The following is a 25,992-nucleotide window of genomic DNA, read 5'->3' as shown; positions in this document are numbered from 1 at the left end:
TAGGGAAGAACGGCCCCCATGTGTTTCGTCTGGACAGGAGGATGTCCTCACCGTCAGGCGCCACGAAGTAGTCGAAGGCGGTGTCCCCAGGGCCAGCGGGCGGCGGCAGCTCCAGTGTCCCCGCAAGCCGCGCGCGCAGCCAGAGCTCCAGGCGGCGTCGGCCATCCAGCTCCAGCGCCGCCCCTGCGCTCCACAGCAGCGCGAACACGAACAGCCGCCCCAGGTGTGCCCGGCTCACCTCCCCGCCTTGCTCCTGAGAAGGAAAGAAACTTTTTTTTAACTACTTGATTCTCAAACCTAAACGTTGCTCTAGGGTTGCAATGAAAACAGTAAACATAGAAACAAGACAGTAGTTTTCCTCCAAGAACAAGGGAAAGGATGAATAAAACTGGAGAACAAATGAGGAACTGAGCTCTACGAATACCAAGCTGTCTTTAAAAATAACAGGGTTTGGCCGGGCGCGGTAGGTCACGCTTATAATCCCAGCACTTTGGGAGGCCGAGGCGGGCGAATCACGAGGTCAACAGACGGAGACCATCCTGGCCAACATGGTGAAACATCGTCTTTACTAAAAATACGAAAATTAGCTGGGTGTAGCCCCGGCTACTCAGGAGGCTAAGGCAGGAGAATTGCTTGATTCCAGAAGGCAGAGGTTGCAGGGAACCGAGATCACACTACTGCACTCCAGCCTGGCGACAAACCGAGACTCCGTCTCAAAAATAAATAAATAAATAACAAAGGGTTTATTGCAACACTGTTCGCAACAGTCAAGAATTGGAGACAAGCTATGTGTCCATCAACAGATGAATGCATAAAGAAAAGTGGTACATATACACAAGGGAGCCCTAAAAAAGAATGCGAGGCTGTCATTTGCACATGAATGGAACCGGAGGTTACTGTGTTAAGTGAAATAAGCCAGGCACAGAAAGACAAACTTGGTATATTCTCAATATTTTCACACATTTGTGGGAGCTAAAAATTAAAACAATTGAAATCATGGAGATAAAGAAGAATGATGGTTACCAGAGGTTAGGAAGAGGAGTGGGGAGGAGGGGGAAATGGGGGTGGTTAATGGATACAAAAATATAGTTAGATACAATGAATAAGATCTAGTATTTGACGGCACAACACAGGGACTGCAGTCAGCAGTAATCTGTTGTGCACTTTAGAGTAATTGAAGGAGTTCAATTGTAATGTTCATAATATAAAGAAATGATGAATGAGGTGATATATACCCCATTCACTTTGATGTGATTATTACACATTGCATGCCTGCATCAAAATACCCCATGTACCCCCATAAATATATATACCTACTACGTACCCACAAAATATAAGAATTAAAACACACACACAATAATAATAATTGGGGGATACCTGTTGCATGACTTTGTTAACCTGTAACTAAATTCCAAATCCACGGTTAGCTTTATCTTTTTAAAGGGATATGAAAAAATACCAAAATATATAGGATCCATGTTTGAAGTATTCCCCCTCCCCAACAGCTCTAACCAAATCTAATTTCAATTATGGTACTCTGCACAGCATGGCTAAGTTAATAAGAGAGAATTTCTCTAGAAAGTTGAGCAATTTACCTTTGGAGGAATCAGTCCTTGAAGCATGTGAATGCTCTGCATGATGACAAAGGCCTCCAGCACCTCCATCTTGTATTCTAAGTTCTGGATACAGAAATGATACACGTCTGGGAAAGACTCCGAGTACAGCTGACGAAGAATTTCTGCTTCTTGAGGAGAGCGTTTCTTAAGAAAACCCTGTCAGTTCACAGATCAGTGTATTCATGAAACTTAATATTAGGACACTAGAAAAATGGTCATTTGGGGACAACAGTTTTTAAAAGTATCCATTAATAATGATATTATCTAAGATTATACCACACATGATGTTCCAGGCTTTGCTACAAACTCTTCCATGTATTAATCCAACCCTAATTACTCCTCAAAACGACTCTACAAGGTAAGAACTGTTACTATCCTCCTTTTACACATGAGGAAACTGAGGCCCAGGAAGTGTAGGTAGCCTGCTCAGAAGCCTACTGCAGGCAGGTGGCAAGAGCAGAACTAAGACCCAGAAAGCCTGGGCCCATGTGTTCACCTACTACACTTCCCATATGCTCATAGATGGAGGAATAGTCTTCAACTCTTGATTAAAATATACTGGAAAAATTAGAAGGCACATCTATGGAATTAACTCAGGGGGAAAAGTAAAGAATAAAAGATGAACAAAGGCTATCCAAACCCAGATTTTTTTTTCTTTTTTTGAGACATGATCTCACTCTGTCACTCAGGCAGAAGTGCAGTGGCATGATCTCAGCTCACTGCAACCTCCACCTCCCAGGCTCAGGTCATCCTCTGGCCTCAGCTCCCCATGTAGCTGGGACCACAGGTGCATGCCACTACACCCACCTAATTTTTGTAATTTCTGTAGAGACAGGGTTTTGCCATATTGCCCAGGCTAGTCTCAAACTCCTTGCCTCAAGCTATCTGCCTGCCTTGGTCTCCCAAAGTGCTGGGATTGTAGGCATGAACCACTGTGCCTGCCCCCCAGATATTTTTAATGGAAAAGAAAAGATTTACTACAATTAGTTGTTTCCTTTTATTTCTTCTAATTTAATCAATAAACAATATAGAAAAATATCAAAGAATATTTATGAAAATGGAGGATTTAGTCATTTGAGAAACCTGGTGTTAAGAAACTGCATGTCATTCCTAACAAAATACCACTTAACATACAACATTTCCTTAAGATGAGGCAAGTTCTCTTCAGGTCAAGAGATCAGCTCATTCTTCACCTCAATATTCCAAGAAACAATTAGAGACTCTGAACAGAAGCAATAAAATGTTGATTCTGAATTATTCATTGGTTCATGAATTTACCATGATTCTACCTCGACAAGAACATAACACAGCATTTTTGAGTTGATGGAACCAAAAGACGACATTCACTAGGGCAGGTAACCAGCTTGGCTCCCCGAAGCTGACAGATTGCCAGCAGCACAACTTTGCAATTGCTCTGCCCTCTAATACCTCTCAGAGCTGGCTTCCCTGTTCTAAACATTTCCAACCTGATTCTTCATGAGGCTTGCTCTTCCTAACAATTTCCAAAATGAAAATGCATTATTTAAAACATATAGAATATTATGAGGTGGGCATAGCATTAATGTAAAGGTCTTATTCAGTCTCAATATGGACAGACTATAGCAAAAGCTTATGTTATAAATAGCAAACTCATGCATTAATTAGTATTCCTTAGCTAGTTGTGTAAAGTATTTTTCAAAAACTTTTGTAAAATTAAAGTGTTTTGGAAAAATCACATATATACATTTTCACTCGTACTTTGCTTGGAAACCTGTGGTTTCCAAGCCTGTCTATTGAAAAAATATATATATTGTGGCCCTTAAAAGAAAAGAAAAAAAAGCAATCCTGAGTTGCCTCCCAGAGATTCTAATTTGGTAGGATTGAAATGCAACTCAATCACTGTATTTTAAAGAATTGTCATTGGTGATTACTTTTACAAAGACAAGGTTGCAACCCTCTTCTTTTATTATCCTTAATGAATGGATAATTTATTGTGAAATCTGAAACCTTTACAACTATTTTTAGTGACACATTCAACTATACATCAGTATCATTTTGCAATATGATTCCCTCCTTCTTCACATCATCATACCAAAGCTAAAGGCTTTTGCAACAGAGTTGAGCAAATTCTGGAAAGACATTAATAAAAAGTTAGGATATAACCATTTAGAAATAAAAGTTTCAAAATGTAATGATATAATGTAAAATAAACATCTACTTTATTTAAATTAGGAATTCATACGTTTTCAATCAAAATCAACTTCAAAAAACTTAGGTGATGAAAATAATAAATTTAACCAACTGTATATAACAAGATTTTTCATGTGGCTTATCTAATAAACATTCTGCCTTACATGATATTATTTATCTAGCAAAATATGTAAGCATACAAAGCATTTATTTATGATATAATTCTGATCAATAAATTCTAGAATATATTGCTGGTAGTAAAATAATACACCCGATCATGAATTGATGAGATGTTATCTGAAATATTATTGCCAAGTTCAAATTTAGAACTAATGTTATTAAAGACCGATGTCTTTACTATATATGGAATGTTTTATTTGTTTAAAAATAACTTAAGCAAATGTGGCCAAGTGTCAACATTTGTTAAACATGGTAAGGTGTACAAATACGTTTGTTATACACTTTTACTATGTTATAAGCATTTTATAATTTTGAAAATGCTTTTAAAGAATACACTGCTAAAAATCTTCTAATACATATGTTTTTTAATGTAAGGGAGTAGGAACTGCCCATACTATAATAACTTCATGTCTCTGGTAGTGTGAGGGAAGCTTATAACAGTAAAGGCGAAACTGGTATGAATGAGCCAAAGAGGTGCAATGTATACACACAGAGCAGGTATCCAGTGTTAAGTGACATGACATTTCATATGATCTAATGGAATTCCACCTGGTTTCTACACAACTGCCTCTGTCTGGCTAGGTGTGAGTTGTTTGCTGAACTTCTTGATGTAACTTTTGGAAGTGGTAAGAAGTATAAAGATTTCTGAGCAGGAAAGTAGTAATTTTGAGGAAGTCTTCTGGACTTTTTTTCCCTTCTTTTCTTTTTTTGAGAAGGAATCGTGATTTTTTTTTAAATTGTAAGGTCAGTGATAGTCGTAACTCTAATCATTATCTCATTCTGTGTTTTCCTTCATGATGAATAAAGAAGATTAAAAGTACAAAATAAAGAACTAATGTTATAATTAATGAATCTCATAAAAATTCCTTATATGCAATTTTAATAAATTGTCTTCAAGTTAATGTTCTCAGATAGTTGCTCCTAAACTTTATGTGAATGTGTATCTTTCAAAAATATCATGAATCCCCAAAGTGACCAAATTAAATTTTACTTAGTCCTCAGACACAGTTTTGCAAGACTGTTGGTTCATACAGGCCTGGCAATTACTGTATAACCTACAGGTTGGAAATCTCAGTTCAAAAGCGATTAGAAGAGTAACGAAGAAACATGTTAGGAGCAATCAGGGTTTGAATGTCCCAGTGCATTCAAGGTATCTTCCATAAACAGCATAAAAATGCAATTACACTGCCATCTGCAGAAAAACTGGCACATACAGTAAAAGAATTCTAAAGGATCTGTTTTCCTTTTTAATTATACAAAAAAGGATTCAATTATACCTCAAGAATAGGACTCCAATCAAGGATAGAAGAGCTCATGAAAACCATTCCATTTCTTGAGACGGTGGCAGGAGAAGCATTGTCAATGTTATGAGGCTCGAAAACGATCTTGCAGTTTGGAGCCATAGGAATCCGATCGCCATTGGCGAGGGTTAGAGTCTTGTTATCATCCAAAACAGAATTCAGATTTTCAATCCAGATAGCATCTACTGGACCATCAAGAATTATCCAGATATGTTCCCCTAGAATGCCCCACCAAAGGGAGAAAAAAATACATACACACATGCAGTGCATATACATGTAAGTATAAAATAGCTTGAAGAAGTACTATATTCCATGTAATTTTCTCTAACTTTTAAATAAAGTTTTGCTCTAAGTGATTACCTTGTTTTATCACATAGGATTTTTAAAGATCTTGATGTAGGAGTCGAGGCCCATAATTAAATCAAAAAGTCATTTGTTTATTGGACAAATATTCATTGAGCATCTTGCATATGTCACTGTTCTAGGGGCTGGGGATATTGTGATAAATGCGACAATGTCCTGCTATTGCAGCATCTACATTCTAAGGAGTAGAGATGACATCAAACAAAGAAAAGTTTAACATAAGAAAAATTAAGTAGAAGGAGGGCATGGGGCATGGTTTAGATAAGGTAGTGGATAAGATATTCCAGGAAGAGAATGAAGTGATGCAAAGATCTAGAGGTAGAATATTCCAGACAGCAAGAACAGAAAGTGCTAAGCCCCTGAAGCAGGTACAGGCTTAAAGTAATACAATGGACTGAATGTGTTCCCCCAAAATGCCCTTGGAATGAGACTGGTACTCTTATAAAAAGAGCTCTCTTGCCCTTCTACCACGTGCAATACAGCAAGAAACTGGCAGACTGCAACTCTGAAGAAAGCCCTCGCCAGAACCCGACCATGCTGTCTCCCTGATGTCAGACTTCCGGCCTCTGGAACCATGAGAAATGAGTGTCTATTTTTTATAAACTACCCAGTCAATAGCATCCCAAACTAAGGTGATTATGTTCCAGGAACAATAAGAAGTTAAACCTTAATGGCAAAAAGAGGAGGAGGGAGAGAGGTATATGAGGACAGTGGGAAAGACAGAGCTATGGCACCCATTCTAGTTTCCACCTAAGTCTAAGGCATTCAATAGAGATCCTCATAGAGTCATCAAGTTGGGAATTCCGGAGAGAGGCTAAGGCTGGAGATTTAAATGTGAAAGCCATCAGTTTAGAGATAGGATTTAAAATTATGGGTCTGGGTAAGTTTCTTCTAATAAGTGTGGAGAGAGAGGAAGGCTGAGACAGAGGCCCTGTAAGCTTCTGGCCTGGTCTCCTGTATTTGCTCCCCACTCTTCCAGAGTTCTCAAGGAAGTAGAAGTGGAGAAAAGAGCTAGCAGGATGAGGAATCCCCTGCAGCCCAAGGAAGGAAGGGTTTCAAGAAGGCGGGTGATCAACCATGCCAAATGCTATTGAGGGCAGGACCAGACTGAGAACTGGCAATTTGTATTTGACAAGCTGGAGGTCAGGGATGTCCTTGATACAGCAATTTCAGAAGAGCACTGGGCACAAAACCTGACAGCAGTCACATAAGGAGATACTGGGAGGTAGAGAAAATGACAAACATCGGCAGAATGCTCAACAAGAATGTCACTGCCAATTTAGGTAATTGATTTAATGGTAGCACTACTCTTCATTTCTCAGCTACTAGCTTCTCTTACTCACCAACACCATGACCTATCATATGGCTCTAAATTGTCTTTGCTATCCAACAACTCTGGAATAGTCTATTTCAAATAAAATGCTTTGAAAATCCTAATCACATTCATTCAACTAGCAATTCAAGTAAAATGGTGATCTAATCACTAGACTCACTTTGAAAGAAAAAGCACATGTTGCCTTTTTTATGTGAAAAGAAGGGGGAAAAAAGCTCTCTGAGCTCCTGTTCTTTGAAGTCACATTTGGTCACTGGGTCTGTGTTTACAATGAATTACTGGAACAAATCAGAAATTAAAGTTTCTTTCTTTCCAGTAGAACAAAAACAATTTCTAATATGAGCACATTTTTGGAATAAGCATTTTCATTTCTCTTTGGACAATCAGTATTAGTTTTATCAGCTACATTCCTTAAATGAGAACTTCAGTGGTACTACTTTAAACATATTTCAGAAGGACACAGTTGCCCAGAGGGTAGACCCAGGAAGTAAGCCCAAATATCTCCTCCTTCCCCTGCGGTTTTCTCTCTGCAATTGTATTCACTGTGCCTTTCACCTGCTCACTCAGGAGTGAGGAAATCAACTGAGAAGGGAGCTGGTATCACCTCTTCCCTCCGAGTTTATATTCTGAGAACACTGGGTTCTATTCACAAAGTCCATAAGTGAGAGACTATTCACACTGAACTGCTGGCCCTTAATGAGTTTGTTTAAACAACCGAACACTAATGTCCATCCACACAGAATAATTTATCAGTTCAGTGTAGACTTCACTTTTGCTATACACAGTTTTCTCCCCCAAATAACCCATTTTCCCTGCGATTTTGTACAGAAATCAATTCTTTAAAAATAGGCACTACTTAAATGAGAGCAACATTGGTAAAATATTCAGTGAAAATAGCTATGGTAAAATCACTTTATTCAATACTATCAATTTTCCTTAACAGCTTTTTCCATCTATTTTATTCTAAGGTATCACAGGGATACTGACATATATTTTCAGAAAATATTATTTCAAAAAAGGGAGCATTGTAACTCCTGTAATGAATAATTTCATTATTTCAACATTCACAAATTTATGATTTATGACTTGTTAGTCTTGGCTAAGATATTATATGGAGAATACAGTTGTTCTACTAATTCTGTATAGCCTCCAAGGATTTTATCTAGAAATATATATCAAAAATAATACTTGTAATTTATCTTCTACCTTTCTTTGCTCTTAATGTTTTCCTCCATAGGGTAGAAAATATCCCATCAGTCCAGTCATTTGTTGCAACATCCAGCCGACCAAACATCTGTGGGGCAGTAATCGCTTTGGGATTCATCCTCATTTCCCGGTGTGGTTTTCCACAATCTGAACCAAGTAAATCCAATTGTAGACATCTCAGATGGGAATTGAACCATCATTAAGCAACATTGCACTAATTTGTGGTGTACTGTCAGCAGGTGCTCAAAATATGAAAACTGCAGAACTACACTGAAAATATGTCTTACTGCATTCTAAGTTACCAAAATTAGCTTCATTATACTTGATTGACTAAAACATTTTTTTATCTTCTGTAGGGAAAATTGCATATTGCATTTCATCCATGCCAAAGCACTTCCTTGGGTATATCATGTTCTCTCCGATTCCTCCTACTGACACAGGCTCTTTTTTCTGCCAAAAATATTTTTTATCAATCTGATACTCTACCCTCAAGCCTCAGATGAAGTAGCACCTGTTCTGTGTGCCTTTCTATAATTCCTTGGAGGATTTTCTGATTTCCTTGGCCCCTACTCACAGGATACTCAGGATACTTGTCCAAACCTTCCTTATAGCAATTCCCTGTTGAATTATAATTATCTCTGTCTTTGTCTATGTCCTGCTTCTAATACAGAACCCGACAGATCTTCAAAGTGTAGAATATTAAAGACGCTTGATGATGAGATATATGCTACACCAGGGAACAATAATATGCATGGGTCTTGTACTTCCTCAGTAGAAGTTCAATTATCTTCTCAATCTTTTGGATTATTAACGTTTTCAGTGAGAAACAATGTGTTACTTAAGATGAATGTTTCCTCTACTACTAAAACCCAAACCAAGTTCATAAACAGCAAATAGTCTAATGATTAATTCATCTTTGCAAGGAACTTCTCCAAAATCAATGACGCCATACAGATCACATAATTGAGACATATCAGACATAATGAATCTATGTTGTTTAATATTTAGTGCTCATTTTGTTCAAGTCACTGTACCCTGTGCATCCATAGTTTATTGTTAACAGAAGGCAGCTTCATTACTGCAACAAAAATATTAAGAAAAATTTGAGGAAGAACACAATCATTTAAAAATATGAAAGTCCCAAAACAGAATCTTAATAGCATACATGAAAAACCACATGATAAGTCCTGCAGGATGGAGTGCTCAGTTTTGGTAGAGGTAGGTGTTAGCTGAGCACACAGTGTGCCTCAGTCTGAGAACATCCTGGTAGAGTCCAGATAGGCAGAATTCACTTCCTCCAATAACTGAGGAAACAAAGACCAAATCCAACATGTGCAGGGTCCCACCACAAACACTGGCAATCCTCAGCCACCACCAACAATGTACCAGTTTGCACTAGTGGCAGTGCACTGAGGTTCCATGAGCTGACTGAAAGCCTACCCAGATACCTTTTTGCTGGGTGGGGTTTCAGTCAGCTCCTAAAACCTCAATGCACTGCTATATGTTTTGCATTCCAACAGCCAAGGTTCTGTGACATTTTGGAATTCAACTCTGTCATGTCTAAGGAATGTCAATATTTTTAGAAAGAGAGTCATCAATGTCTGATTGGAATGAGAGAACACAAGAATTAATCATGAACGTCATAATGTCCATTAGCCTTAGATGACTTTAGATGTAAGGCTCAGGGACATCTAGAAATGAAATGCATTTATTTAACTTCTAAAAACAAAATCTGATTCCAAATGGGATTGGGATTCTCAATCCCAATTTATGATTGGGATTAGGATGACTTCTGCACATAGAACACAAAAACGTAAGAGTTGGATTTGGAAGTATTTTCTGTTTATTGGGAGACAGTGTGTTTTATTTTGCATTTACTGGAAAATGGTATGGTATGTCGGGAAAACTGGGATATTTTTTAGTGCACTGTGACCTTAACTCTTCACTTACCTTCACTTACCAACTTTGTGACCTTGGGAGCTTTTTAATTTGAGCCTTGATTTTTATACAAAATGGGGATAATAATAACAACCTCTCAAGATCATGATGAAAATTAAATTACATAACATATGTAAAACACACAGTGTGGTGCATAAAGTCACCTAAAAATGTTTTTCTCTGTCTGGTCCATTAACGTGATATGTTATCTCCAAAATATTTTCCTCCTATAAAAATAATTAATGTGTCTGCCTCTGTGTCCCTCTTGGGCATTCAAAGATGTCACAACTATTTAAATGGGCCGCCCAGGCATTGACCTTGGCTGCCCCGTACCTGTCATGGCTCTCATCAAGGTGTGGATGCAGGTGGTCTTCCCAGCCCCACTGGGCCCCAGGGTCATCATCCCATGCCGCACCCTCTGTGTTTCGAATAGCTGGATGACCTTCAGCTTCCAAGGAGGATGGTTGATTAAACCAGCAGCTTCAACCTGAAAACATAAGAGAATCCCCACATTGAAACACATCAATGACACTCTCAATTTACCATTGTGCTACAAGAAAAACACACAGACACGCAAGGAGGGAGGGAGATGGATGGTGGTGACAATAATAGTTTCTCAACAATGTAAATGTGCTTAATTCTTCTTAAAAATGATTAAAATGTAAATTTTTACTGTAATTTAAAAATTGTATGAAAAATACACATTTACACAGACAAAAATCTGGCTGAACATAATGAATATGTAATCCCAAACTAATAAGAAATATCTGCATTCGTCTTTGGGAATTGAAAACATTTATATAAGCATTCTATTGAATGAACATCTGAGGAGCAACTTAAAAATAAAGACTCAAATGGCAAAATGTATATTTTTCTTTTTTTTTTTTGAAATGGAGCCTTGCTCTGTCATACAGTTTAGAGTGCAGTAGCGTGATCTCGGTTCACTGCAACCTCCACCTCCTAGGTTCAAGCAATTCCTCTGCCTCGGCCTCCCGAGTAGCTGGAACTACAGGCATGCACCACCACACCCAGCCAGTTTTTTGCATTTTAGTAGAGATGGGGTTTCACCATGTTGGCCAGAATGGTCTCGATCACCTGACCTCGTGATCCACCCGCCTCGGCTTCCCAGAGTGCTGGGATTACAGGTGTGAGCCACCGTGCCCAGCCACAAAATGTATTTTAAATGTTTAATTTAAAAGATGATACTTATGACTAGAAAAATGGATAGCATACTACGTTGTTTGAAATTCCATATAAATTTCAAGCTGTCTTTATATGTTCACTGCAGAGTTTCTATCAATGCATATATGGAAGTTACTCTGTGCCAAATATTATTCTAAGATCAATCTTTATAAAACATGGTAGAAATCTTTATAATAATATGATAGAAGTGATACTATTAACATACTGATTTTACAAATAAGGAAATTGAAGCAGAGTGACTAAGCAATTTGCCCAAGATGATCAGCTTGGGAAACTATGGAATGTGGCCTTAAGCCCAAGAAGTTCAAATCTACAGTCCATGCACTTAACAGTCAAGCTATGCTTGGACACATAGTACATAATGATTTCAGTTTTACTTAAATAATTTTTTACAATAATCATGTATCACTTTATGCTATGATTTGCTCTTCAGATTTTTATATGCTACAAATTACTAATGTAAGTCATCTTAATTCCTAATGCTTAGCTTTTTTATATTTTATACATATATTTTTAGAGACAAGTCTCACTCTGTCACTCCATGTTGCAGTGCAGTGGCGTGATCACAGCTCACTGCAGCCTCAAAGTCCCAGGCTCAGGTGATCCTCTTGCCTCAGCTGCATGAGTAGCTGGGACTACAGGCATGCACCACCGTGCCAGGCTAACTTTTAAATTTATTTGTAGAGACGAGGTCTCACTATGTTGCTCAGGCTGGCTTCAAGCAATCTTCCCACCTTGGCCTCTCAAAGCACTGGGACTACTGGGGTGAGCCACCACATCCAGCCCAATACTTAGTTTTAGGTAGTATTACAACTAGTTTAGCCAAAAGATGAAGAAACCAATTGCAGACAAATTATCACTCTTACCTGATCAGGAAATTCAGACATTTATATACTAAATTTTTAAAGCAAAATATACACTAAGCACTGCCACTATACACTAAGCACTGCCACATTTTATTCCCTTTTTTTTTTTTTTTGAGATAGTCTCCCTCTGTCACTCAGGCTGGAGTGCAGTGGTACAATCACTACTCACTGCAGCCTCGACCTTGCAGGCTCAAGTGATCCTCTCACCTCAGCCTCCAGAACAGATGGGACTATAGGCACATGCCACCATGCCCAACTAATTTTTTGGAATTTTGGTAGAGACAGGCACAGGGTTTTACCATGTTGCCCAGGCTAGTCTCAAACTCCTGGACTCAAGAAATCTGCCCACCTTGGCCTCCAAGAGTGCAAGGATTATGGGCATGAGCCACTGCACCTGTCCACATTTGATTTTAATTACAAATATTTTCAAGGAATTGAAGTGCAATTTATAAATAAGAGCTAATCATGACTTCTATAAAACATTTTTTTCCAGACTCTTCTTCATAGAAAAGGAAATTGATTGAGGCATATGGTTTACATAATTAATTTTCATTCTTAGGAAGACTATAAAAAGTTAAAGCTGCACCAAGTACCAGGAAAAATCCAGATACATCACAATCCACATAGTGTGATGGGTTCCTCCACCTTACCCACCCTATCCCACCCCCAGAGCCTAAGTAAGAAGCCACATTACTGGGGGGGAAGGGACAGTGTAGAAGCCATATGAGATCACTGCAAATAACATGCAGAGGCAGGAATCCAACAATCAGCAACACGGCAAACACTAAGGCAGAGCCAAGCTAAGCCAAGCTCCAGAGAGGCGGCCAGCTGAGCCCAATCCATCCCCTGCTGACCAATCACATTTCATTTCTGAATCTGGTGTAGAATGGTTTCCACCAATAACAGGGCTACCCACACATGACTAGCTGGACACGTGGCTATGCAATGGTAGGAGACCCAGGGCAAGGGGAGTTCAACCCATAGTGTGCATTGGCCTCACTTAAAACAGCAGTGTTAGCCTCACTGTTACTATTTTTGCTGCTCAGAGTGCACAGGTTGGAGCCACAGCACTTTATTCCCACTAATTTCAGACAAAACAGACACCAACCCTCAATGCCCTGTGAAGTATATTACCTGTCTACTAATTGCTGCTTCCAGTTCAGGGTAACCTTCCTTGTCCAGAAGAATATTTGGAAAGAGATCTTCAATCAAACTCAAAAACAAGGGTTCATCCTCATCAATCTATAAAAGAAAAGAATGGGAAATCAGACCAATTATTCTAGCACAAACATAGCAATATGCAGACAAGCTAGAAATGCCTGACACAGTCATGGTTATTGCAATGTAACCACTAACCCAAATAACATATTTATGAAAGTTAACTAATATTTTTCTCATCTTTCCCATAAATTAAAAAAAATTAAAGAGGAAGAGAAAATGGAGAAAGAAAAGAAAGGAAGGAAATGAAAGGAAAGACAATACTGTCTATGTGACAATCTTTCCACAAAATAGTCAGTTCTAGTAGATACCATATAAGTCTACAATTTCTAATTTAAACTTAAAAATAATTTTTAAATTAGAAATTAGTAGTGGGCTAGTGAATTGCAATTTGGTTTATACTTTTATTTTAAAATAAAAAGTATCACTTTGTCACCCTTTACATAGATCCACAGATACTGGGCATTGACTATCAGTCTCTATTGTGAATTAATTGTGTGAAAGTATCACACACTTGTAGAATTTACATACCATTTCCTACCAGGCTCTACCAGACTTTAAAGGTGAGATTTTAGTTCTAAAACACAAAAATGATTCAAGGTTTTCAGCATCTTAACATGTGTATATTTTAAATCAATTTCAATTCTATTGGAATAGGCACACTTTAGAGTAATAGGGGTCATTACTACTCTAAAAAAAAGTCTGAAAAAGTATAATTAAAGTGATGCTCTCCAGTGCTTTACCTGACAATTGGGCATTTTAAATGAGTGTTTTAAATAAATATTTTGAAGTCTCATGTATGGTTAGTTAGTTGAACTGATATTCAAGTAGGTAGAGCATTTCCATCTGTGAGCCTTACCAGTTTAGAAAGATTCATGTCCCGTAGCACACGCATGACAATCGTGGACTCTGTATCCATTGGATTGGCTCGTTTTGCTGCTCCCAAAGTCCGAAGAACTGACAGAATGTTACGCAGGCCAAAGTCATAATGAACCTAGAGAATGTGAGATACATTGGACTTATTTTCAACATTAATACACCTGCAGAAGCCATGTGAATCTCACAGAAATTCTATTTACAATAATGGATAAATACTGGTTTTCCTTCAGAAAATGCATACACACAGTGGAGTAAAAAAATTCTATATAGATATACTTTTTGAGCAAATAGCGAATACCCCAAAGAGTCTTCCCATGTGCCATCATTAGCTTAAGCCCTTAGATCAGAACTAGGTTCTATAGCTTGACAGGGAAAAAGGAACAATTTTCTCCTTGGAGAACAGACATCCCTTTGAGCTTATTCTTAATCAATCATCCATAGGGAAATTAGCTCATATCTCTAAAGTTAAAATTCAGTACCAGAATTAAACTGGGACTGCACTCATGACTGTCATGTACATAGAGATACATGTGCCCTTTTCGTGATAAGTAAGAAGATAGAAGAATCAGGGAGAAAAAAAGCAGCTGTGCTGCAGGCTTACCTGGAGGAGGAAGGATAAGGACAAATTAGAAAGCCAACACCCCTTTACCATGCAATTACTATATATTTATAAAAGCTCAATCATGTCAAATTTCAGCGTTATATAAAGTGAATAATCAAAATTTAATTACCCAATCACAGTGGAAAAGGTGGTTCCTCAAAAAATTAAAAATGGAATGATATGATCCAGCATTCCCACTTCTGGGTATAACCAAAAGAATTGAAAGAATGGGCCAGGCACAGTGGCTCACACCTATAATACCAGCATTTTGGGAGACCAAGGTGGATCGTGTAAGGCCGGTAGTTCAAGATCAGCCTGGCCAACATGACAAAACCACATCTCTACCAGAAAATTACAAATATTGACTGAGCATGGTATTGTGTATCTGTGATTCTAGCTACTCAGGAGACTGAGACATGAGAATTGCTTAAACCCAAGAAGCAGGGGTTGCAATGAGCCAAGATGTGAGATGAGACCTGCACTCCAGCCTGGGCAATAGAGAAAGACTCTGTCTCACCAAAAAACAAACCAAAAAAAAAAAAGTTGAAAGCATGGTCTCAAAGAGATATCTACATATTCATAGCAGCACCATTAACTTAAATGTCCATTTACAGATGAATGGATAAACAAAAGTGGTATAAACATATAACAGAATATTATTTCACCATAAAAAGAAAGGATATCCTGTCACATGCTACAACATGAATGAAACTTACATTACACTAAGTAAAATATGCCAGTCACAAGGAAACAAATATTATATGATTTCATTTATATGAGGTATTGGCAATAGTCAAATTCATAAAAATGAAAAGTAGAACAATGCTTACCAGGAGCTAAGGGAGGAGAAAAAGAGAAGTTTCTGTTTAGCGGGCAGAGAGTTTCAGTTTTTCAAGATGAAAAAAGTTACAGAAATATATTTCACGACATTGTGAATATACTTAATACTACTGAAATGTACATTTACAAATGGTTAAGATGGTAAATTTAATTTTATATGCTTTTACCACAATTAAAAAAAAAAGATGTATAGGGAAAAAAACAGTTATCCGCTAAGGTAATTGGGAGTAATATGTCTTACTTAATACTAGTCATTGGAAGATGGAGCACATAAAAATATTCTAATTGAGTTTCTACCTTCAGGGAATTTAAATTCTAATAAAGATAATAAAATAGAAATGTGAATAAACTTGCATAAAAGTAACAATGACTTAAAAGAATGCTTCCTATCAGAGTTGGACTCAGTTAAATCTGTAGGTATGAAGGGAGAGTCACAGAATGTTCACCAAGAGATCAGTATGGGTCCAATTATTTTGCACACATTGACATTGATATTACTTTTCACAATGACCTTGTGAACACGGGTGGTAGGAGAGAGGAAAGTAGTGAAGTCGTAGTGAAGATGAGAGCAGGAGCCAGAGATGTGGGAATTTTCTTCTATTCAAGAAACAGCACGGAAAAAAAATATTTATTTGAAAGATAAGTGATATGGTTTGGCTATGTCCCCACCCAAATCTCATCCTGAATTGTAGTTCTTATAATCCCCACGTGTTGTGGGAGGGACCAGGTGGAGGTAACTAAACCATGTAGGTGGTTACCCTCATGCTGTTCTCACAATAGTGAGTTCTCACAAGATCTGATGGTTTCATAAGGGGCTTTTCCCCATCTTTGCTCAGCACCTATCTTTCCTGATGTCATGTGAAGAATAACATGTTTGCTTCCCCTTTTGCCATGATTGTAACTTTTCTGAGGCATTCTCAGCTATGCTGAAGTGTGATTCAACTAAACCTCTTTCCTTTATAAATTACCCAGTCTCAGGTATGTCTTTATTAGCAACATGAGAACAGATTAACATAGTAAATTGATACCACATACAGTAGGGTACTACTATAAAGATCCTGCAAAGGTGGAAGCAACTTTGGAACTGGGTAACAGGCAGAGAGGCTGGAACAGTTTGGATGGCTCAGAAGAAGATAGGAAAATGGGAAAAAGTTTGGAACTTCCTAGAGACTTGAAAGGCTCAGAAGACAGGAAGATATGAAAAAGTTTGCAACTTCCTAAAGACTTGTTGAATGATTTTAAGCAAAACACTGAGAGTTATATGGAAAATGAAGTCCAGCTGAGGTGGTCTCAGGTGGAGATGGGGACCTTGTTGGAAACTGGAGTAAACGTCATTGTTGCTATATGAAGAGACTGGAGGCATTTTGCCCCTGCCCCAGAGATGTGTGGAACTTTGAGTTTGAGTGAAATGATTTAGGGTATCTGGAAGAAGAAATTTCTAAGTGGCAAAACTTTCAAGAGAAAGCAGAGAATAAATGTTTAAAATTTGCAGCCTAATGATGCAATGGAAAAGATAATCCCATTTTCTGGGGAGAAATTCAAGCTGACTGCAGAAATTTGCACAAGTAATGAGGATTCAAATGTTAATCACCAAGACAATGGAGAAAATATCTCCAGGGCATGTCAGAGATCTTCATGGCAGCCCCTGTCATAACAGGCCCAGAGCCCAAGGAGGAAAAACTGTTTCATGGGCCAGGTCCAGGGTCCCCCTGCTGTGTGAAGGCATGGGATTTGGTGCCCTACCTCCCAGCCACTCCAGCTGTGGCTAAAAGAGGCCAACATGTAGCTCAGGCCATTGCTTCAGAGGGTGCAAGCCCCAAGCTTTGGCAGCTTCTACATGGTGTTGGGCCTGCAGGTGTACAGAAGATAAGAAGTGAGTTTTGGGAACCTCCACCTAGATTTCAGAGGATGAATGGAAACACCTAGATGTCCAGGCAGAATTTTGCTGCAGGGGTGAAGCCCTCATGGAGTACCTCTGCTAGAGCAGTGCAGAAGGGAAATGTGGCATTGGAGCCCCCACAAAGAGTCTTCACTGGGATACTGCTTAGTGGAGCTGTGAGAAAGGGGCCATCATCCTCCAGATCCCAGAATGATATATTCACTGACAGCTTGTACTGTGCACCTAGAAAGCTGCAGACACTCAACATCAGCCCATGAAAGCAGCATGAAAGTACCCTGCAAAGCCAGAGGGGTGGAGCTGCCCAAGGCTTTAGGAGCCCCTCTCTTGCATCAGGGTGACCTAGTTGTGAGACATGGAGTCAAAGCATATCATTTTGGAAACGTAAAGTTTAGTTATTGCCCCATTGGATTTTGGACTTGTGTGGGGCCTGTAGCTCCTTTGTTTTGGCCAATTTATCCCATTTGGAACAGGTGTATTTATCCAATGCCTGTACCCCCACTGTATCTAGGAAGTAACTAACTTGCTTTGCTCATAGACAGAAGGGACTTGCCTGTCTCAGATGAGACTTTGGACTTAGACTTTTAAGTTAATGCTGGAATGAGTTAAGACTTTGGGGAACTGTTGGAAGGGCATGACTGTATTGTGAATTGTGAGGACATGAGACCTGGGAGGGGCCAGGGGCAGAATGATATGATTTGGTTGTGTTCCCACCCAAATGTCATCCTGAATTATAGTTCCCATAATCCCCACATGTCATTGGAGGGACCCAGTGAGAGTTAATTTAATAATGGGGATAGTTACCCTCATGCTGCTTTCAGGACAGTGAGTTCTCATGAAATGTGATGGTTTTATAAGGGGCTTTTCCCCCTCTTCATTTGGCACTTCTACTTCCTGCCACCATGTGAAGAGGATGTGTTTGCTTCCCCTTCCACCATAATTCTAAGTTTCCCAAGGCCTTCCCAGCCATGCTGAAGTGTGATTCAATTAAACCTCTTTCATTCATAAATTACCCAGTCTCAGGTATGTCTTCATTAGCAGCATGAGAACAGACTAATACCATAAGAATGAGTGATTAAGGGCTCAAAGAGCAGAAGAAACCAAGAATGTTAAAGACAAAATGTTAGGGTCAGACAAACCAGAAAGGGCTCAATGGCCAGAGCCAGAAGAATCCGTGGGTGTCTGGATACTCACAGGGAAAGAACTTTTGAGTGTGAATGTAATTAGGTTGACTCTGTGGACATAAAAAAAGTAATATAGTTTCAAAGAAGTTTGAAATAGAAGTCTGAGTGATGAGATGGAGCAAAGGTTATATAAGGAAATGTTACTCATGTTATAATCTTATGTTTATTGCACTGTGTCATTATTTAGCACATATTTTTACTGATATGTAGGAGAAAACCATGGCATGATACCCACCTCCTGGTGGTCATTCTTTATATGAGAGTAGGCAGGACCTGTGATATGCTTCTTCTAACTAATAGAATACAGCAGAGACAACAGGTTATATGTGATTATATGTGTGTGATTATGTGGTCACATTAGATTATACTGTAACATTCATTTTGCTGAAACCACTTTCCTTGCTGACTTTGAGTAGTCATTTTGGAGAATCCCATATAGCAAGAAACTATGTAGAGCCTGTAGGAACTGAAGGGGTCTCCATCAAATAGCCAACAAGAAATTGAAGCCCTCAGTCTTACACCCTCAACTAACGGAATTCTGCTAACAACCTGAATGAGCTTGGAAGTAGATTGCCCCCATTCGAGCATCAGATGAAACCACAACCCCAGCCAACACCTTGATTGTAGCCTTGTTAGACATAAACCACAGGACTCAATTCAGCTAACTCCTGACCCACAGACACCATGTAGTAATAAACGTACACTGTTACAAGACACAAAATTTGTGTTGACTGTAACATGACTGTTATGCAGCAACAGATAACTAATGCAGAAGTTACATTAAATTCCATGACTTTTAACTATTAAACAAACCTCATGATGCCTGAACCTGCTAACCTAAGTGAAGTATTGAAATGTGAGATTATAAAATTAACATAAGACAAAAGTGTGCCAAATTGCAGGGTCTTTATTGCCGGCGACCACGGAGGACTCATGCCTCTTCAACTCCGTGGCCCTGAAAAGAAGGTGACAAGACTCTTTTATACCCATAAATCACCTCCAGGGGTGGGGGTAAAGGGATTCAGACATTCTGAGGGCCAGGGAATTCCGTAAATCACCTCTCGGGTAGAGAGGAGGGAGTGGGTCATTTTGATTGTTACCTAAGTGGTTTACAGAAGTCAAGATAAGCGTTGGTTTACACATTGTCTGGGCAGTAGTAGAATCCACAGATCTCAGTTACTTATTACAACTCGCAGGTGCCAGGATGGAATTAGCTTGGGCTGCTTATTCTGGTCATTACTGGTAAGCAAAGGCCAGCAATTCTGGCAGGTACTGATAAGAAAAGGTAAGCAGCTTTACACAGTGAGCACTTTGCAGAGCAAACTAGCAGTTTTATTTACAGAAGCCAAGGCCAGTAGTTATTGTGAGGAGAATGGGGCAGCCATTACAACTTATTTCTAAAAAACAGCTTTGTCTTGTATAAAATGGCATTGCTCAGGTTCTAACTCTAGGCCAGCTATAGCACATAAGCAGTAGAGGAAACTAGTAAAAAGGTTGCAACATATAAACCAGACAGTAAGCAAAGCTTGGCCAAATACTCAATTGAGCTTAGAATTGAGAAAAATAAATCATTGAGAGGTTCCTAAAAATCATGAAAATACATAACACATGTGACAATGGATCTATAAGTGATATAAACAGCCAATGTTAATATCCATAAATCTTTGGCTCTTAAATCAGTGTAGATGATATTCACTTTATTTCTATGCTATAAATATTAATTTATTTAAATGTACTTCTTAATAAAACTATGCATATAAAAATTTTGTAGTAATCACCTTTCTACCTAGTATGAATAAAATCCTTTGTCAACAAGCCCAGTCTAGAATTTCTCAAAATGAGAACATTCTGCTGGATGGAAAAATGAAACATGCCTAAGTGCATAAGACCTCCAGGATGACATACCTGCTTAGAAAGCTGCTCCTCACACAGTTTGTAAAGCGTGAAAAACTTCCTGGCCAAAACAACATTGTCAATGAAGCCACAACTAGCCAACTTCACCCTTATGATAATCTGACGGTCAGGGACCATCATGGCCACTGAGCGGAAATTAATCTTCAAGTTTTCAGGGAGTTCCTGCCGTCCAGCATAGCCAGGATTCTACACAGAAAATAAAACCCGAGGATGAATGATGCAATCAAGCACACGTCAGCATGATATTACAGGATTCATTATGTACAGACGACAAATCTGGAATGACAACCAGAAAACTTGTTTACATTGAGTAATGTAAAAACTCACTCTCCTTTTACCTGGACAGTCTGTCATGAGTTATTCATACAATCTTTGCTTAACCCCAAATTCTTTTCAACAGGAGGTAAAGTTACAATCCCTATTTCCATTCAGGAAAAGAGAGGACAGATGACCAGAGAGATGCATGAAAACTGTGATAAGAAGACTGAAATTCAGTAGCTTTTCTAGCAGCTCCTTACCATGGTTAAGAAAAGCCCAAATTCAGGGTTCATGGTCACATTATCTCCATCAGTAAAAATAAAAGACTTTTTGCGCTCCTTTTTACATGTCAGAATAATGGAAATTTGCTGGGCTGCAACCGAGAGAACTGGTAGATCAATACGGTTAAACTCATCAAAACAGCCCCAGGATCCAGACTGCGCCAGTCCTTAGAAAGGAAATTAAACAAAAAAAATCCAATTAGTACATAATTTGGGAAAACCAAGAAAAAGGATATTATGTAGCTGCCAAATGCAACCGATGTAAGTTCATTCAAAAGTGAAGTGAAACAAATAGATCTATGTACGCCTCAAGTGACTCAAAGCAGCTCACAATTTGGCACTTTACCTATAAACACCCAACCTGCAGTGACAAAGGAACATCTGAAAAAAGGCAGGAGATAGTAACACTCGGTCCACACACCTGGCAAGATTGAAGATTTTCCAAAAAATTTTACAAAGTTGAAAATGATTCTAAAATGTGGCCAACTGTTGAAAACAAATTTTAGCAAAATATTCCACCTTGGCCGAAATTTCTCATCAAATAAAAAAATATAACCCATACCTTTAAAAATCCGTCCAAGCCCTCGGAAATCCATTTGGTCTGAACAATTGAAAACCACAACATATTTCCCAAGGCATCGCCCCATGTCTTTCGTCGTTTCTGTTTTGCCTGTGCCTGCAGGTCCAGCAGGAGCTCCCCCCATGCTCATTCCCAGAGCCTGAGCCAGCGTGATGTAACATCTGCAAGGGTAGAAACATCCCTAGAACCAGCCCTCAGGCACTTGGAAATATATCTGAGACATCCCAGTGGCATGAAACCCACACAAGATTTAAAAACAGGCCATTGTCCCTAATTAACATTTCCAATACTACATCTTAAAACACCGTTATCCTTATCAATGTCAACACATGTTGAGGAAAAGGAGGGGGTAGTCTATGATCTAATATGTTTAAAAACACCGTAAAGGTTAAACAGGCTTCTTTACTGTTTCACTTTTCAGGCTTTCTTATCATAATATACAGAGAGAATCTCCAGGTATAAAAATAATACATTGCATTTCCAAAATGTATTTGGCAACTTTTTCTCAAAAATCTACCCCATCCAAAAAAAAAAAAATAATATTCTGTTAAACAGATCTGAATCCTTTCAAATAAATTAATCACCATTTGAATTTAAAAGTTGGCCATTAATGTAGTTGGTATTTAAAACACACATTGCTAAATAATCACATCTTGAATCTATTTCTGTGAGCATCTACTAAACTTGCACACACTTTCAACTGCATCTTACTAGATAAGATTAACAAATAAAACATTTGGTGAGAGAATACAAGAATGCCTGCAAAGGAAATGTTGAACCTGATAACTTGCAGATGAATTACTTGTTAGCCAGCACCCCCTGGTGTTACCAAAGGAGACAAATTATAAAGTAGTGCTGTGTAGTGTTTTCATATGGCCAAACTATTAAGCATTCATCTGAACTTGAAAAAGATTTCCAAGGAAATGAAATGACTATCCAGCTTGAGCAGTGGAAATGAAAACTGACCGAACCAGCTGGGGGTAGTTCCAGGTTCTCAATTTTATCAGAATCGAGTGCCATAAAGACAAGTAAATGACTCAACCCTGAACGTATGCAGAGCCTGGATACAGAGGCGAAGATCTGGGCATGAAATCAGGAGGATGCCTGCTCTCACTGTGATTCTGCCCTTTAGCCCCAGGTCTTATTTCCCCTGTTGCACTTTTGCCATCCCTTCCAGAGCAGTGTCTGTAACAGTAATAGACACCACGTGTGCTCCACATACATCATCTCGTTTCATATCCAGAGAACCCCGGAAAGAAGCTATTGTTCCTTTCCCTGCTATACAGAGTTGAGGGGAAAGGCTCACAGAGATTGAGTTACTTTTCTTAGGCTGTGGCACGAGAGCTGAGACTTTGGCCAGCCTGTCCGGCGACAAGCCAAATCTTCCCGTTTCCCAGCTCTGGGACAAGCCCACCCTATCTGGGAAATAAAAATAACTAATGAGCACTAGGCTTAATACCTGGACGATGAAATAATCTGTACAACAAACCCTCATGACACAAGTTTACCTATGTAACAACCCTGCACTTGTATCCCTAAACTTAAAAATTAAAAACTGAAAAAAAAGAATAAATACCAAACAAAAAAAGGAAATACATCTCCATCAACTCTGATCACTCTGCTGTTCTGTTATGCAGACCCTCGTTACAACTGAGATCAGTGGGTTTATGTTTAAACTGAAAAAGTGGCAAGTTGCTTCAAACAGATCGATCCTATTGACATGAAAAGCAGGGGGGCATGCCTGGTGACTTCTCCCTGACTCAGCTCCTGACTCAGCTTCAGACCCACTGCTACACTGGTACCCAAACTGCCTTTCGGTGACAAGCATGGATCTGTCACAGCATCTCCCTGTGTGTCAAGAGAGTTCCACACGTGGGTGTACCTCCCTCTTTCCCTCCCTTCTCTGCTTTCCCTTCTAGTCTATCTATTGGCTATTTTCAAAACCATCTCCATTCATGAGCAATTTGAACTTTGTGTTTTAGGTGCCTGTGGTCAACTCCACTTTAGTTTTCTACCTTCCAATTAAACTGCTGTAAACTCTGCAGTCAGGAGCTAGGTCTGGTTCACACTTGTACCCTCAACTGCTTGCCTAACCCCTGGCATCTTGTACTATAATTTGTTGAATAAATGGCTTGTGCTGATTCAGCCATACATTCTCATCTGGTCCTTCCTGCCCTAACAACTACAGGAATTAGAATGTGACCCTGATGCCACATGAAAAGCCACCAACCTCATGACCCACGGCTCATTAAGACTCGAACTAACCAAATCTATCACCAGCATTTGTCTTAAGTATTCACAGCACTGCCAGTGCGTTTTGTCACATGTAAACCAGGAGTGGTTTCAACTCCTATTGGTTCTAAACTGCTGAAAAGTTTCCTAAGAAGCAATGGTATGTGCATCAGCAGGGTATATCTCTTCCTTGAGAACTTGGTTTAGTTACAGGCTCTTTGATTATAAGACATGCTTAAGGAGAAACCAAAGAAAAGGTTGCAAAAGAATGTGTTATCATAGGCCAGGTGCAGTGGCTCACGCCTGTAATCTCAGCACTTTGGGAGGCCAAAGCAGGCAGATCACTTGAGGTCAGGAGTTCAAGACAAGCCTAGCCAACATGGTGAAATCCCATGTCCACTAAAAATGCAAAAATTAGCTGGGTGGGGTGGCACATGCCTATAATCCCAGCTACTCAAGAGGCTGAGGCAGGAGAATCACTTGAACCCAGGAGGCGGAGGTTGCGGTGAGCAGGGATCATGCCACTGCAGTCCAGCCTAGGCAACGGAGTGAGTGAAACTCCATGAGACTCCATCCCCCCAAGAAAAAAAGTGTCATCAGCAATTATGACAAGCAACAGTGATAGCAAGAATAATAATAATAAACATTAGCTCTGTGTCACACCCTGTGCTGGGCACTTACATTAGCTCTAGTCCACACAATGATTCCAAACCAAGGGAATCAGGGAGGTTAGGTGTGTTGCTCAAGACCACACAGCTGCTGGGGCAGTGCTGAGTGGTCAACACTCAGGCAAAACTCACAGAAGCTATGAGACTGTCAGAGAAAGGTACGAGTCCCGTCTACATTTCTTATCAAGCATATAGGATGCCTCCATCAGCCCTCAATTTCCTCCGCCCTCTGTCTCCCCTTGACAGCAATAGTCAGGGCAACTCTAGTCTTCATTAGAAACACTGAGTTTTTGGAGAAAAGTGCTGTATGCTATTATATTATAATGGCTATTTTATCATCTGAAATGTCTGCCACTCTGTCCACGTGGCGTTGAGCTTCCCAGAATCCAGGGAGCTGCCACAGCTGTTGAATTCACAGGTCAGTCAGCGAAGGGCTGACAACATGTCAGTGCCTCCAGCACTTGACGTTTTTAAAGTATTAATTTCAACGAGGAGCTTTCTCTTGCAAAAGGGAAGCAAATCTTGCAGCGGAAGCTCAGTAACCAGCAAAAATTAATAACTCACTTCCCATATAATCAAGTTGTTTAAAGAAAAAGAAACAAATAGGCATTTAGGGTAAAACAGACAAAAGAACTTCAAAATCCCTTCACTGACATGCTTAAAAATATTTGTTTTGCTTTTAAAGGTCTTAGGTTTTTTGACATAAAAAGATATACAAGATAATGAGCACAGTGGAAGGATGAGGTTGCAGAAAAGACTGTAAACTATGGTACCTATATGTAAAAGGAAACTGTAAGAGGATTTTGATATCTAAGCATCCAGTTTTCAGAGGGATACAAAATTGTTGATCATTTTGAAAAATAGAAAAGTTTTCCTTCCCACACATTCTACTTCACGTTCTTCTGTACCATTTAACTTTTTCACCATTAAGATGTAATTTTGGAAAAATCATCTCTTTCATTTATTCAAGAACTATTTATTTAGCACCAGTTATGTGACAGAACAATTCTAGCAAACAAACCACATGAAGCCCATGCACCAAGGATCTTACATTCTAAAGAAAGAAAATAGATTAATTAAAAATAAGAAACAGGGGAAATAAAGCTGAGTAAGAGGGATAGGGATTTGGAGATTGTGAGAGGTTAGAAGGCCCTCCGAGGTGACCCTCTAGCAGAGGCCTGAAGGAAGAAGGAAGCAAGCTATGCCACTATTGAAGGAAGAGGGTTCCAGGCCAAGCATATAACAAGTCCTAGGGCCCTGAGGCA

At 39.2% G+C, this 25,992-nt stretch overlaps 1 protein-coding gene across 11 annotated transcripts in view; it reads right to left on the bottom strand.

Annotated features, from left to right (window-relative positions):
- DNAH5 (dynein axonemal heavy chain 5) overlaps positions 1–25,992 on the bottom strand; it is a 385,840-nt gene that overhangs the window by 140,337 nt on the left and 219,511 nt on the right. For all 11 annotated transcript variants that reach the window (XM_078365928.1, XM_078365933.1, XM_078365935.1 and 8 more), the window contains 10 exons: positions 21,810–21,988; positions 21,227–21,414; positions 20,700–20,894; positions 14,253–14,387; positions 13,310–13,417; positions 10,440–10,593; positions 8,169–8,315; positions 5,243–5,484; positions 1,596–1,772; positions 52–253 (listed from right to left, as the gene is read on the bottom strand). In XM_078365928.1, coding sequence (XP_078222054.1) covers positions 52–253; positions 1,596–1,772; positions 5,243–5,484; positions 8,169–8,315; positions 10,440–10,593; positions 13,310–13,417; positions 14,253–14,387; positions 20,700–20,894; positions 21,227–21,414; positions 21,810–21,988 — 1,727 coding nt within the window. The remainder of the gene's footprint in view (positions 1–51; positions 254–1,595; positions 1,773–5,242; positions 5,485–8,168; positions 8,316–10,439; positions 10,594–13,309; positions 13,418–14,252; positions 14,388–20,699; positions 20,895–21,226; positions 21,415–21,809; positions 21,989–25,992) is intronic.

Source organism: Callithrix jacchus, chromosome 2 (genome assembly GCF_049354715.1).
Source record: "Callithrix jacchus isolate 240 chromosome 2, calJac240_pri, whole genome shotgun sequence".
Taxonomy (NCBI): Eukaryota; Metazoa; Chordata; class Mammalia; order Primates; family Cebidae; genus Callithrix; species Callithrix jacchus.
The sequence above is the reverse complement of the archived record's forward strand: the minus strand, read 5'-3'. Positions and strand labels throughout refer to the sequence as shown.